Genomic DNA, 15,758 nt, shown 5'->3' on the forward strand with positions numbered 1-15,758 from the left:
AGTGCTTTTACAGTGTTTACTCTGTTCTTCTCGATGTAATTTCGTTGTACATTAGTTAATTGGACATGAATTGGACATATTGCAAAATATGCCAACAGTGGAGTTTTCCAAGAAGGGGGCATTTAGTTCCTGTATGATTCTCAATGACACAGGTATCTGTCACAACTACTCAACTTGTAATGCGGCTTCGCGCTGGTGTCACAGTTATATGGTTGTATGTAACTGATTTTCTAGTGTAAACCTACCAAAGGATAAATCAGTCGTGGTTCAGTTTACCTCATTGCGTATTAACTCAGTCAGTCCTGTCTCATCTCTGCCTTCCGCGGTATCACGTGAAGGAATAGTGACGGGGCGGGTTTACGGGACACACATCAGCCAATCACAGCTTCTGTTTTGCGGCTTCCCATTCGACGATAAACATTGCGAGCTGACCCGCAGGGCTCTCAGTGAGTGAGGCAAAGGCACGGTGACGTGAAGGAGGCCGAGTCGTGGACGTCCACAGTCGCTGTTAGTGCTACAAGACTGGAATTACTCTGAAACATTAAAGACACGCGCACTATGCTGAAGCATTATCCTGTTTCTAAAGGAGGAGACGCAAACCTGTCGCTCTGACATCGACCTTTACCGCCGGAAACCCGTTAGCTGTGACAGCTAACGCAAGCTAGCTCAGTTAGCTGTTACATACCCTCATTTTTTTTTCCACGCAGCTGACCTCCACCACAACACCGCCGTGCTGAGTATCAATTGCTTGCTAGGTTGGGGTCCCGTGTGGTGCCCCGTGGACGGTTCTCGTCGAATATGATACATAATGAGTCAAAGAGATACTTTAGTTCATCTGTTTGCTGGAGGGTGAGTAAATCCTCATGTCACATAACCTGACGTTAACGTACATGCAAGAGCTGGCCCAGGGCTAACTATCGCCAATAGCTACATGTAATGTGGTGTTTGTGTTGGTGTGTTCATGTTATTGTTGGTTTTGGTTAGGGGCATAGTGTTAACTTGAAGATCAGTGTTAGCATCAGTGTGTCAGATGTCAGCTAACCAGTCTTGTCCACGCATGTGCACCCGTGGGAGGAGATGGGCTCAATGTCACAAGTTACAATGACATTTCAGTGTTTGAATGAAAGTGGCTGGCGGGTGGAAGCGTGTTCTGCCGCGATCACTGACTCTTCGAAGCCATTGTGACATTTTATATGAAATATTTCACAGCTGTATGTCGTGTAGCTAATTGAACGAACCCGCCGTGAGCACAACATGTGTGTCGCATCGGCCGTAACGATAGTGTATCAAAACAAACGGGGGGGAGCTTATCTAGAAAACATTGTTTATACACCACACACACTGTCTGATGCAACATCTTTGCACTGTGGAGTGCCGTCTAGATTATCTTGTCATACTAGTCTGCAAAATCTGGATGATGAAGGGATGAATCTAGTTTAAACTTGAGTTCCACACCTCTGGCTTTTTGGCATTCAGCCTCAGGAAATAGGTGAAACAACAAGCAAATATTAAGATTGTAGTATCATGCCATCTCGCCTCAAGCTGCCCAGGGAATGAGTTAAGACTCAGGTCTATTATAATTATGTCCTGTAAACGAGAACTAAACTTGCAATTGTTTAGAACTGCAGTGAGTTTAATGCTGTTGTTGTTCTTTTTCTTCTTACTTCTCTTAGAGCATTGCCTATTTTATTTTATGGCTACACGTATAAATACAAATGTAATTGTATATAATTACAGCAAAATACAATATGCTTCTAGTTTGATGGGCCAAACATGTTAAATGTACCCTTCTTCGCATAACAACTTATAATAACCTTAACGCCAGGGCCTACTTGAGATCAAATCAGACTTTTCCGCTTTTCCAATGCCAATGTCCTGCTTTCTCTGAGACTGCCCCACACCCATCAGCTTACCTCTGCCAAAAACCTTGTTGACAGGACTTACTATCTCAGCTTTGGTGCTGATTGGAAAGTAACCCCTACTAAACATAACTGTTGTTGTTGCCTAACTCTATCCTGCCTATTATGACCTTGTCAGATTTCCATCTAGATAATGTTTGTTTTATCAATCTTCCTTATATCCGTTACCGGAGCAGGTGACTCTCCTGGCATACTTGAGCTGGTCATGAACAGATGTCCTAGGTGTAGTATTTTGTCAGTAAAGAGCGTCTTACACTGTTTGTTTTTGTTTGGTTTTTTAAAGATTTTTAAAAACTTTTTTTTCTTAAGATTTACGTAAAAGTTTTTTTGAAATTGTAAATGATTTGTCATAACAAATTACAGCTGTCAGATGTTGGGTTTTAACACAAGAGAAGTAAAATGAGAAACATACCATCTTACAAAGATTACTTTATGTCAACCGAATTGTTCTAATGTGATGGCCCTATTCTCGAGCTTGTCAAAAACAAAAGACAATATTATTTGCAGTCGTTATTATACACATTCTTAAGTGAAAATACATACATCTGTGAGTTTGGAATGTGGTATGGCACTGAACAGAAGCTTGCTGTTATTCACCAAGAAACAAAAAGCTTTCCTGACTGGCTCTCTTTTCCCACACTGTGCTATTTCCTGTCAACATGCCATGGAACTTTAGGATTCCACCGACCACACCATTGGCTAAATTATTTGTGCGAGAGAATTAATGCTTTTCACACCTATGACCGTCCATCCCCAGCTGTTGCTGAAAAAGGGGAATACTCAGTTTCAGTCTTGTTCTATCAGCTGAGACAGGAGATTGTTTGCCATCTCATCTTGACCTTTCCCATCTCTGTCTTTCTGCCAGATGTGGGGGCACGGTAGGAGCCATACTGACTTGTCCACTGGAAGTAGTGAAGACGCGTCTGCAGTCATCCTCCATCACCCTCTATGTGTCTGAGGTTCAGCTCAGTACTGTCAACGGGGCCAGTGTGGCTCGCATGTCCCCGCCAGGGCCCCTGCATTGCCTCAAGTGGGTATTCAACAACATCTATCACAATCAGACTAATAAAACTACCAATTCTTACATACAGTGTGTATTTTGTGTACATGGTTCATAAATGAGTGAAGCTGCTTATGTATATAGCTCAGGGTTCCTCCTCCCTGCTCTCCCAGAGAGATTTGGCTGCAGAGTCATGGTTTCTTCTTCAGCAGGCACCATGTTGCTGTTGCTGTTGTTTGGTCTGGCTGATGTCCCCTTGGCAAAGCCAACCAATCCCTGAAACCCAACTCTACAACTTCACCCTTTGGGAAAACCACACACATCAGTAACTTTAGCCAAACAGGAAATTTCATAAGGGGGTCCAACTATTATTACTCTTCAGATTTTCATAAATTTGTGATTTCTCATGACTCATTGTGTTTGTTATTACAGGCATTTTTTCTAGTTTAGGTCCACTTATTCAAATACCTATTTTGATTTTGAGAGATTGCCAGTTGTGATGTTGAAAGAAATTAGATCTAATCCATGAGGAGGAGAATGGCTGAGTCTCTTCTAAAGAGGTCATGTCAGGGTTGCTCCAAGCCTCTGGAAAAAGTATGTTTGATGGCACCCTGCCACTTCTCAAATTCTCTGAACTAAGTCCAGTTAAATGAGGCACCAGTCACTCTGGCAGTAGAAACTTTGTTCTGTAGGCTGGCAGTATATTCCTCACTAAATGTCTTCACTTTTCAAACTCCTGTCGAATACAGAGCTGCATCCAAATACTAGTATGCCTTTTGGGAAATTCAGGTCTGTTCATTTTATGTCTTCATAACTAGATAAAGAGCTTGCAATAATCATGGAGAGCAGACATGTCTTGTGTTTTTCTCAAATCAAAAAGTAAGTATGCAGTTACGTTAAAAGTAGTATAACTCTATTTAAATAGACTGAAGAACATGCAGCTTGCAGCCAATCACATTACATCGTTGACATGTTGCAGGCAATGATGGATAGGGTGTGGTCAGTGAGGCTCCATGAAAATTTCAAAATGGTCATCGGACCAGCCCCTGCGGCCATCTAGGCTGAATGCAGCACACCACATGTTGACACATGCAACATGTAGCGAAGGAGACTGGACTACATTTGCTTTTCAAGAGCTGTACACAAACCTACATAAATATACAAATGCATGTTGTTCTAGCCCTTGGTCAGGTGTTACTGGACAGGTTAAACTGGACAACTTTTTTATGTGTTTGTTCATTATGTCCATTGTCCATATTTAAATTGTTACACAATCCTTCATATTCATGATTGAATTTAACCTATTCTTAAGACTAAAAAATCAGAAGACTTGTCCCCTTGATCCTGTCGTGTTCAGTACACCCCACAATACAAAGGTGTTTCTGACGAGGCAAACGACTTGTCACCTGACTACTGACAATTTTGCTATTTTTAGAGCCCTGCTAGTTTTGTTTCAGGGATGGAATGAGAGCAAAGGCCATGCTGTCTTTCATATCTGAGGCGTTCATCCTGCTGGGAGAATGAATGTGTTTAGTAGATGTTTAATACTGCCTGTACAGAGGTTGAAACTTTGGTTTGACAGGGCTGCTAAAGACAAAATCTGGTGGCACCAAAAATAAGGAATTCATACATTTTGGACAAAAATCTGAATACCATCCTACATGATTTAAGGAGGACATGTGTTTGGAATGTTAAGTGAAATTTGATTGCCAGACATTGGACAACACCAGTAGAAAATGCATATCTGCCAGTAATAAGAAATACCATGTAAAGTCATATTGTATATTTCTCTGTTTCATATTCAGATTGATATTGGAGAAAGAAGGACCTCGCTCCCTCTTCAGGGGTTTGGGGCCAAACTTGGTGGGTGTGGCACCTTCCAGGTAAGCTGACCCTCGTCACCTACACTTATCATCTTCATCATATTCTTAGCAACATGTATCTCCTTTGAGTATGAACTGAAAGACTATCAAGGAGTTAGGGCTTCATTCAAGTGAAGACATCTAACTATAAAGGAAGGAGTCTCTGTATGTATTTATGTCTTATGTTTTGGTTTTCTTGACAACCATTTTTCCGATCGACTTCACACTTGGCAGGTGTGTTGCTGGGGACACAAGGAAGTGCAGTATCAAGTGTGAAGTTGTTTGGATGAGAAATGTTAATCATTAAAAGAAATAATTTAGCGGCTCTTGACCTCACATGATGTTACCCAGCCAATGTAATCTGTGCATTCCGATAAGCACTGACTGGAACACACAGTCACAAACACGGGGGAGAGAGGAGACGAGAGACTACAGTTGGAGAAAGAAGGGAGTCAGGGAAGTAATTTAACATGGCCTGCTCTAAAAAGAGAAAATTAGACAGTGAAAACAGCTTTTAATCAAGAATGGACAGACCCTTACATGTTCCTTCTTTCCACCGGCAGTTCAAAACCAGTATTTCTCATTAGTTCCAAGACCATGGCAATTGTGAAAAGCCACTACAAGACAAAGACATACCCACTCAAATCTGAACTGAAGGCACAGAAAATAAACGATCTAAGAGCCCAATTTGATCGATCCACTTTATTTTAGGATGCATGTTTTTTCAAAAGCTCTCTGTTATGTTATTTTATTTTTAAAGGCAGCCCTTATTTTACTTGACATGAGAAAAGACCATTTAATTACTAGTAGAGTACTAATTATTTATAACACCTGTGCATAACAGAATGTTGGCTTCTTTCATGTTGTTGGAGTATATAGTCATTCACGCCTCACATCAACTGTGATTTTTTTTCTGTGATTAAGTAGCGTCTGGAGACCAAGCAATCGGCCCATTCTGAACAAGCACGTTTTAAACCGGCACTACACTAGTTCTTTGTTAATGTTAATATGCACAGGATTTCTTTAACTACTTGATTATTTGATCAAATTAAAAATCTGCCAAATTTTTGCTGCAACATTATTGCTCCTCTGGAGTTTAATACAATCATGCAGGAGGATTTCTTAAAATCTGGTGTTTGGCATACTGTATATAGCAAAGCATATTTCTGAATATTACTGTTGCTGCATTCCTCGTTACACACCTGAACACAACATTGTTGGCCAGAGAAAAAACGGAGAGAGACCATGTTGTTATGTGGATTAAAAAGTTTTAATTCTCCGCACAGTGGCCATTTAGGACAGCTCAGACACCGCTTGTCAGGATCATCTTCACTTTTTCAACTCTGTACTCTTATCAGCGTCTGACATTTATTTAATATTAACTATTACTTAGACGTGATTCAGTCACACTGGCTCAGTACTATTTCTAGGTGAGTTTTGGATATTTTGAGTGTTTTTCAGGGAGACATGGCTGTGAGAAACATCAGCTTTATGTTACTCTCACAGGGACTTGGATACATGGTCATGTTGGTCTCATTCATCTTCGTTGCCTGCTCAGCAGTTTACGCTTTTTACTGGATGGTGAAGTGTTCCTGTGGAAAAATGGCAACAGCAGCATTTTGAAAACAGTATTGGGTCAGTTTCTGGGAAATACTGTAACTGACTGCAGTTAGTTAATAATGTATAACAACTATGATTATTAATAGCCCTCAGTGTGGTAATGATAGGAGCAAAGTGGTGCCTAATGGCTAACACTGCAGCAAGCAGGTGCCAGTGCTAAGCATATGTAGAGTGTTTTCTTAACATCTTACATGAATGAATGCTGATGCAGTGGACTGTGGGAGGTGAAGGCAACGAGGTCTCCTGAGCTGTGACGCAGATTTAAAGATGAATGAACAGACAAACACTGTCTGTCTAATAATGTGACTAATGAGCTTTGAGTATCCTTATGAGTCTGACTAAGCACGTTTGACAAACTAGTGCAGTGCCCGTTCAAAACGCGTCTGTTTGGAACAGGCCGATTGTTTGGCCTCCGGCATTGCTGCTTGCAGCTTTCTTGAGAACCGCTCATCCAAACAACTTCACACTGGACACTGCACTTCCTTCAGTCCTCAGCAATACACCCGCCAAGTGTGAAATCAATCAGATGGGACAGACATACATATATACAGACAGACAGAGACTCCTTCCATTTTAGTCAGATTAGTTTCATTGATGTGAAAGTGTCCTTAAATAAGATTGTGTGATTCTTATTTCCGTCATGTGTTTTCTGTATCGGCCGCTGTGTGTTGTTTTGGGCAGGCTGGTGTTCTCTCAATCCAGCCTCCCTCTCTCCGGCTCTGTTCTCCTCTGGTATTTCTGCTTGCAGCTTTCTCAAGAACTGCTCATCCAAACAACTTCACACTCAACACTGCACTTCCTTGGGTCCTCAGAAACGCACCCGCCAAGTGTGAAGTTGAGCGGATGAACGGTTATCGAGAAATATCAAGACAGACAGAGACTCCTTTGGCTTCTGTATGTTGCAGCTATGCATCTGCATGACTGCCATATTGAAAAGGTCAAGATCCGCTGGTAAACAAATGCATCGCCGGTATTTACACCAGTAGATGCCGCCGCCATATTGGAGAGGTCAAGATCCGCTAAATGTCTTCTTTTTATGATATCTTTAACATTTCTCATCCAAACAATTTCACACTCGACACTGCATTTCCTTGGGTCCCCAGCAATACACCCACTAAGTGTGAAGTCAATCGGATGAAAGGATCTCGAGACGTGCAAAGTACACACATACAAACAGACAGACAGAGAGTCCTTGCTTTATAGTTCAGTGTTTCCCCTATATTCAGTGCACCGCGGCTGCAAAATTATTAGTGCCGCTGCTAAAATTAAAGACGATCATTAATATCAATGAGCTACTAATGATATGCACTTGCACACTGTGCGAGCACAATAATAATAATAACAACGTTATTGTGGATTTTTTTTAGTCATCCTCCCTCTTCGTTCTTCAAAGGACATCTATGTGAAAGGTACAAGAGAAGCGCAGCTCCGTTAAAGAATAGGGCAGTGCGCGCGTGTGTGTTTGTGTATATAAAAATGTGCGTTTGTAGTTGCGCAAGTTCACGTGACGTGAACGCAAGCGGAGCAGAGGAAAAGGTTAGCAGTAAGTTGTCAATCTGGCAGTTAATGTACAGTACAGGCTGTATGTCAGTTAATAAATGCTACAGCTCCTCAAGACAAAGAAAATACTCATCTATCGAAGGGGGACGGCCCCAAAGTTAGCAACATCATGTTAGCTTAACTTGACTAGGCTCACTTAAGGTGGACTGACTTTTAAGGTGGACCAGCAATTCTCATTTAGTGTCAATCTCAGCTGCTCTTTAACAAAGAACGGAGAAATGTCTGGCTGATGAGTGTCTTGAGTTTTTCATATGCCCTGTCCCGCCGCCGTCACCGCTCCAAAGCAGTCAACCTAGGGGAAACACTGTAGTTAGATGATTATACAATTGAACCAGACTGCACATTATACAGCCGTATTGCTGCAAGGAGGGAAAAAGCAAAAACAGCACAAACAGTCGGTTTAGATACAAGCATGAACATGATCATTATGACCTTTTTAATTAGCAACGATAATTAGTGAAAACAAAGACATATGCTTTTTATACTGAACTGTTAGTTCTACTCTTGGCTTTACACTTAATGAATTTTTAAAGCTCATTAAGCTGAACCTGACATGGAGACAGTTTGATTTGTGAATGTAGTGTAATTAATAAGCTACATCCCTACTCGAGGCGCATGCAAGGATGAGACTAATAAGCTTTACACAAAAACATGGCATATATTGATGAAAGGCACTGACTTTTTTTTCCTCACTCTCAATAGAGCAATCTACTTTGCTGCTTACTCCACTGCCAAAGAGAAACTGAACGGAGTGTTGGAACCTGACTCCACACAGGTTCACATGGTCTCGGCTGGAATGGCAGGTAACTATATGTGTGAGGTAACAGATTGACATTCACCAACATGTAATGCTCTTTAACACACACATTTCCAGCATGCTCGTCAGAAATGCTGAGCAAATCGGATTGGTCTGGTTCAGTAGGAATACAGGATCAGGCTTGTGTAATGTATGTTCTGTAATGCTGTTGTCAGCCTTTGCTATTACATTGATCCCTCTGTAAATAGCAAGCGGTTGTAGAACTAGTTTGTGTTGTGTTTGATTCAAAGGACTTGTGACTGAAATAATACAAATTTTGGCAATTTAAGCACACATGTGCGTGAAGACCCTGTGTATTCAAAAACATATCCTGCCTCCTTTCTCCAGACATACTGCCAACACAGTAATCTTAAGAGCACTTAAAAACGTGCCAAAAGGCCCTATTTAAATACTGTATCATTATTCTCTGACGATTTGCATGTCAAGGGTAGGTTATCTACTCTCGTGTCAGTCTGGTTCAGCTGGGAATACTGAAACATTACAATGTGGGTCAGTCAGACAGCTGCAGCTACAGTGTCTGTGTATGTGTGTGTATAAGGGTGAATCTGACAGGCTCACCACAGCACCACTTTTAGCACACCGTGACTCAGACCTTTCAACAGCCCATTCAAGGTCAGCATTTGTCAGTACATCTCTCTCCTGTGGCAATTTTATATATTCTGTAGTGTGAGACCTGACTGAGCTGAGCTGACAGGTGATGAGGTGTCGACAGTCCAGTGGTTAATCTTATCTGTGAGTTGATACATGATACCTACAGCAGAGCTATGACTAACAATGGAGGTACACTTGGTAGATAAATCACCCTCAAGCTAAAACAGGGTCGTGAAGATATTAGTTATAGAGCCTGAGCAAAATGTCAGTGGGCCATTCTCACAACACTCACATCATTTGTGTTTTTAATGTTCCTTATTGTCACTTTCAGCAGCCTACATAGCAGTTTTTTAATTAACAAGAACTGAGCTGTACTCTTCCGACCTGTCCTTTCTGCTGCCTTGGTTCGGGGATATTCATTTCACATGAGGTTGAATATGGTGGGTTAAAATTTGTGAATGGTGGGGAAGTAAAATGGTTGCATGCCGGGTCATTTTGCTACACACAAGCCTGTGTCTGTTTTAGGCTGTTACTGTACCATAGTTCTCCTCTCGCAAGGGCATGAGACCCCCCACACCACCAGGGGTCTCTAGCTGCATCTGTGAGGAGTTACTTGGGTCTGCGTGAGTACTCGCCACAGATCTGTGCTTCTTTTTATATCTGGTTCTTCTCTTTCTCTCTCTGCATTTCTTTTCTGTACTTCCCTGTCATCTAGGCCAGTGGATAAGATGCATTTTATTTCAGTTGTTTGCACTTCATACAATTTTTATGGTTGCTTCCCCACTAGCATACACACAGGATAGTCTATAGAGGGGCTAGCATTCTCTCTCTCTCTCTCTCTCTCTCTATCTCTCTAAGCTGCCTTTGTGACTTAAATTTCCTTTAAAAAACATTTTTACATAATCTTTGTCAACATGAATGTAACTTGAAGGGGACCTATTATGCTTTTCCTTTCCTTTACAATGTTGGATGTTCATATTAAACTTTGCCAAAGTGTCAGATAATAAGGTTAACATATGAAGAAGTAATCCCTGTGAGTAAAAAGCACTGGCTTCAGACTGCTCTGAATACTTTTTTTTCTACTTTCAGCCCACGTAGAGCATGCAAGCTCCGCTCTGCTAACATTATGGGATTTTCCTATTGTTTTGGGGGTAGTCATGCCAAACCATGACTTGAATAAGTAAAATAAGTTGTTTACCTGTTGGAGGTGTGCTGGTCGTCTGCAGCTCTTCATCAAACATCATCACTGTGGCTGTTTCTGCTTGTACTTTTTCTCCCTGCATTATTTCTAACTGATCTGCTGAACAACTCCAGATATCTCCATATGTTGTTGTGTCAACCAGTTTTCAGTGCCACTAACGGAGCTCCGACTCATCCACTCCATTTATTTAGTCATTTAAAAGCTTTTAAGTTGAAGCAGAAAAGCAGGAAATGTTGGGTTTGCATCAGCGGTAACTTAACATGACTCTGATATGGCTGCCCCTCAGCGGGCTTCTGGAAAGCTGGCCAATCAGAACAGAGTGGGCTTATCTGGCAGGGGGCCTTAAAGAGATAGGAGCTAAGACTGCCTGTTAGAGACAGAGGCTGAACTGAAGGGCTGAATAAAGGGCAAGTATAAGATAAATTTTGTGAGTTTTGTGAACTGTGAATCATGCAAAGCTACTCTAGTGAAGTCCCAGAATAAAAATACAGAGCTGGAAATGAGCATAATAGATCCCCTTTAAAGAACATTTACATCTTACTTTGAGTGTTAGTTTGTGAACAGTTTCCTGTGTCACTGGCAGCTTGACACTTAGGAAGACCATAGTATCTCTAGGATTTGAACAAAATGTAATCTTGTGTTTTTTTCCTCCGCAGGTTTTACAGCCATTACAGCAACCAATCCAATATGGCTCATAAAGACCCGTCTACAGCTGGACGCCAGGTAAAGATGACGTTGTCACTAGGGTGTGAGCAATATAGAGAGTTGGTCATGACATCCCGTCCTGGTTAGCCTCTCTTATTCAGCATTTTTTTTTACCTATCTTTTCTGAAAAATAAATTGCATTCCTGGGGTTTAAAACGGCATCCCCTACAGCACTTGCAATTGGAGGTTTTTGATTTTTAGAAAAAAATTACAGCTCCCATGAATACCAGCGCGACACCATGGGTACTTGCGTCATTGTAACTTTGTTTTGTCCATATACATAAAATTCACCAACGCTCTGTGTCCTGTTGTTCTCGCAGACATGTCTGAAAAAAAACGACAGACCGTGTTCATTAAAGGTAGCTAAAAGCTGAAATGTTGAATTGAGACATACAGAGTGAACCACACAACATACTGTTGAATAAGGCTATGTTCCATGGCTGGATTTTTAGTTAGATTTTTTGAAAAATGCCAATGGAAGTGGGTGATTTATTATTATAAGCGACGGAATAGACTACTTTGTCTGTAAACAAAAACTTGTAGAATCAGAATGATTTCTACGACACTATAATCACATAACAGTTAGTACCCTATGTAATACATAGTGTTACATAGGGTACACAAAGTTGACATCAGTGTTTATTATCTGTGTTAAGTGATATTTTTTCTTGGGTCTTGATGTACTCTTTCCCTTGTACATACAGAAAATCCCAAAGGAATTGGAAAAGGAAAAGGAATGACCAAACAAAGAAAATATGGACCTGAAAACACTGACTTTAGTGTTTGTTGTTTACATTAAGACTCTGCGGAACCACTCAGTGAACTGATTATAGATTGTAACTAGTGCATGGCATGCTCCTGATAGCTCCTAGTCTTTAGTCTTGTTTTTTCCCTCCCTTAACTGGTTAACAGTTTTTTTATGTTTTTGTGTGAGTTGGGGCTGTGTGCTATAATATAATTTAGGCATCTACTTTTACAATCAGTTTCATCATTTTACTTCCTTATTCAATAAACAAATAGTGTTGTTGTTGTTTAATGTCGATTGCTTGCATCTACAGTCATTTTACTTGTGACTTTTCAAATGTATCTTTTTCCTTTTTTTTTCTTAGGAATCGAGGTGAGCGAAGGATGAGTGCATTTGAGTGTGTGCGGCGGGTTTATCAGTCAGATGGCCTACGAGGCTTCTACAGGGGTATGTCAGCATCCTACGCCGGTATCTCAGAGACTGTGATCCACTTTGTGATCTATGAAAACATCAAACGGCGCCTCTTGGAGGCCAAGGCACCACAGAACATGGATGAGGAAGAGGAGGCATCCAAAGATGCTTCAGACTTTGTGGGGATGATGCTCGCTGCTGCCACCTCCAAGACCTGTGCCACGACCATCGCTTATCCTCATGGTGAGTCTGTGATCAGCAATAAGATAATAGTCTTAGCTGAATGTTCTGGCTTTAATCTGAGAGTGGACTTTTCCTTTAACTTTTCATATCTTCTCGCCTTTACAGAGGTGATCCGCACCAGGCTACGTGAGGAGGGCACTAAGTATCGCTCCTTCTTCCAGACTCTAACAACAGTGCCCAAAGAGGAGGGCTACCGTGCCCTTTACCGCGGCCTCACCACCCACTTGGTACGACAGATCCCCAACACCGCCATCATGATGTGCACCTACGAGCTGGTGGTCTACCTACTGAACGGTTAAAGTCTTCCCCCTTTTAGAGATTACATGTAACCCTGCCCTTGTTTGGAGACGTAGAAAAGAGAAAGAGAGCAACTGCACACCAGCTAGCACAACAACCCGCTCGCCTGAAGAGGACAGAGACGGCACCGTGACCTTTGTCTCAGTGACACGAGTGGTTGTTAAAAATAAGTAGGGAGATTTGTTTTATGACCAAAGGGTCTGGCACAAGGAGGAGGATTAAAACGATCCTCCTATTGATTTGGGATCTGGGTTAAGCAGTGGAATTGAAATGGTTGCCCTCCCTCACTTTACTCTATTGAAATGTTATTTTCATTTTTATTCCATCCTATTCTCCCTTTTGGTTAAATACGTTGCTTGTGCAAGCTCTGATTCAGAGTGCTGAAGAAAGAACCTGAGTTACAGTATATTCTGCCTCTAACAATACTAATGAAAGAGAAGTACATTAATTCTAGTCCTTAATACCTAGTGGATAGAAGACCCTCTCCAGCTGTAGGCTTTGCTGTCACGGTTATGATCAGTTTTTAAAATATACTAGTATCATGCAGTGTCCCCTGCAGCCCTAAGAGTACCACTAGAGGTCCAACTGTAAAGATGCCAAGAGCCAGGAGCTACCATGCATCCTTTGAGCTGAAGTATCTGACGAGGGTTCTGAAGTTTTTGAAAACAAGGAGCAGTCAGTGCTTGAGGCTTATTGAGTTTTGATAAACAGAGGGAAAAAGGTAGAGGGAGGTAAACGTGCCTTGTGTGAAAATGTGATGTAGACTAAGATGCACAATGGCTGTAGGAGGAAGTGGAGCTCTGGTTGACCTGTCAAAGTATGCTACAAAAAGTGTAGAAATGTAGTTGAACACTGGTATTGGGTGATTTCAGGCGCCCATGGAACCCTTAGAGAACCTCTTGCATATTGTGAACGTACAGTAGACACACCCACCCAAGGGTTTTATAACCCTACTGTTCGCAATTTACATGCATTTACACTAAATACCTACGTGAAAGCCTACCTATGAAAACAGCTTGCTTATTTTAAGTGAAGTCTGCATAATGACATTGACCTCTGAACCTGTACGTGTTATGTGGAAGAAGATTAGTCACTAAGGTCAGACAGAGGCTAAAACATCACCAAATTAAACCAGAATATGACCCACCTTTCTAACTACTGCAATGTAAATAAACAGGAGAAATAACCTTACTAAAGGCAAGGAAGTAAAAACACTGACCCATGATGTGAATATAAATGAATAAATAAATAAAATTAACAAACTTTAACAAATTGTACTATTGATAGATATATTAAATAGGTATGCCTACATAACGTGATTGTGATTGTTGCATTTGTCTGTCCCGTAATGACAAATGCCGTTTCTTAAGAGGAGAGGGAGATTTGTTAGTTGTTACCTTTTCTCAAACAACGGTATCGTTCTCATAGCACTTTTCAATGTTTCTCTAGAATCCTCATCTCATTCGTTTTCCCTCAGTTGGAGAATCCAGGCTAGTTTTACAGGCGAGGACAATCCTCCTGAGTTTACTCTGGAAACTTGTGGTACAGTTTAGACAGTATGTGGAGGAAGTGGGCAAGAATATACTCTTCATAAACGCACATTAATTAAATACAGACCAGTGTGAAAAATATTGTTGTTGACCCCCCGCCCCCCCCACACACACACACCTTTTGATTATTTGGTTATTCACAAACTCTATTCACAAAACTACTACATTTCAACTATTTTAAAAACTGACACAGCTTTTTGTTTTTTTGATCATCAGTGTTTTATGTACTTTGATGTCCTTTTATGGAATGGAAAGGTACTTTTTTTGCTTCAAACAGTGCAAACAACAAGAATGGTGTTTTGCTGTCACCTCATTTATCCCCAGTAACCATAGAAGTAACTTCCCTTCTCACGACACAAGAATCTAGCCTCTTTATAATGTGTGCATTTTGTCTCAAGTCATAAACTTTAAAGGTGCAGTGTGTAGAATTTAGTGGCATCTAGTGGAATGGACTTGGCAGAAATGTAATATAATATTTATGAGTATGTTTTAATTAGTGTATAATCACCTGAAAATAAGAATCATTATGCTTTTGTTACCTTAGAATGAGCCCTTTATATCTACATAGGGAGCAGGTCCTCTTCCTTGGAGCGTGCCATAGTGCACCGTCATGTTTCTACAGTAGCCCAGAATGGACAAACCAAACTATGGCTGTAGAGAGCATTTTTCGTGGGATTCTTGAGTTTTGCAGCCACTGTAGGTTCTCCTATACATTTGGAAGGGAAGGGGAGTGGGCGTATTCAGGTAGTTGCAATCTGCAACTTCACTGCTAGATGGCAATAAGTCCTACACACTGGTCCTTTAAGGACACGGCTTAGCCTACAATGCTAACACAAATAAGCGTCTCACTTTAAATAGCCCTAGTCATTGCTGTTGTCCTCCTGTGTATTTTAACTCACACTGATACCTTATCTAAACACTTTACTGCTTTATTAGGGGAGAATGCTGGTGTGCAGCAGTAGGCATGCCTGGCTCCTGTGGAAGGGAAGGGCAGTTTTGGCATAAAATGCAGCTCAACTATGCTCACTTTCTCAGTGCCAGTGTACTTGAGATTGTTGAAACAGCTTAGGTGTGTGGCCCCAAACAGCCTCAGATGCTTCTGCTGAAACTATTGATGTGATCCTTAATGTGAACACTTTTCAGTTTTACAGCTTACATGAAGGATGCATTAGATTAGCCTCATTGTGCAAATCTCACCGGAGATGTATTTATGCTTACAGACAGTACCATCAACACA

At 41.2% G+C, this 15,758-nt stretch overlaps 1 protein-coding gene across 1 annotated transcript; it reads left to right on the top strand.

The window, feature by feature from the left end:
• Positions 1-447: 447 nt before the first annotated feature.
• Positions 448-15,001, top strand: LOC121898377 (solute carrier family 25 member 36-A). The gene is made up of 7 exons (XM_042413389.1): positions 448-849; positions 2,785-2,949; positions 4,725-4,802; positions 8,664-8,764; positions 11,227-11,293; positions 12,385-12,674; positions 12,780-15,001. The coding sequence occupies exons 1-7, from the start codon at positions 809-811 to the stop codon at positions 12,971-12,973; spliced, it is 936 nt and encodes a 311-aa protein (XP_042269323.1). The 5' UTR covers positions 448-808; the 3' UTR covers positions 12,974-15,001.
• Positions 15,002-15,758: the final 757 nt, after the last annotated feature.

Source organism: Thunnus maccoyii, chromosome 6, assembly GCF_910596095.1.
Source record: "Thunnus maccoyii chromosome 6, fThuMac1.1, whole genome shotgun sequence".
Lineage (NCBI taxonomy): Eukaryota > Metazoa > Chordata > Actinopteri > Scombriformes > Scombridae > Thunnus > Thunnus maccoyii.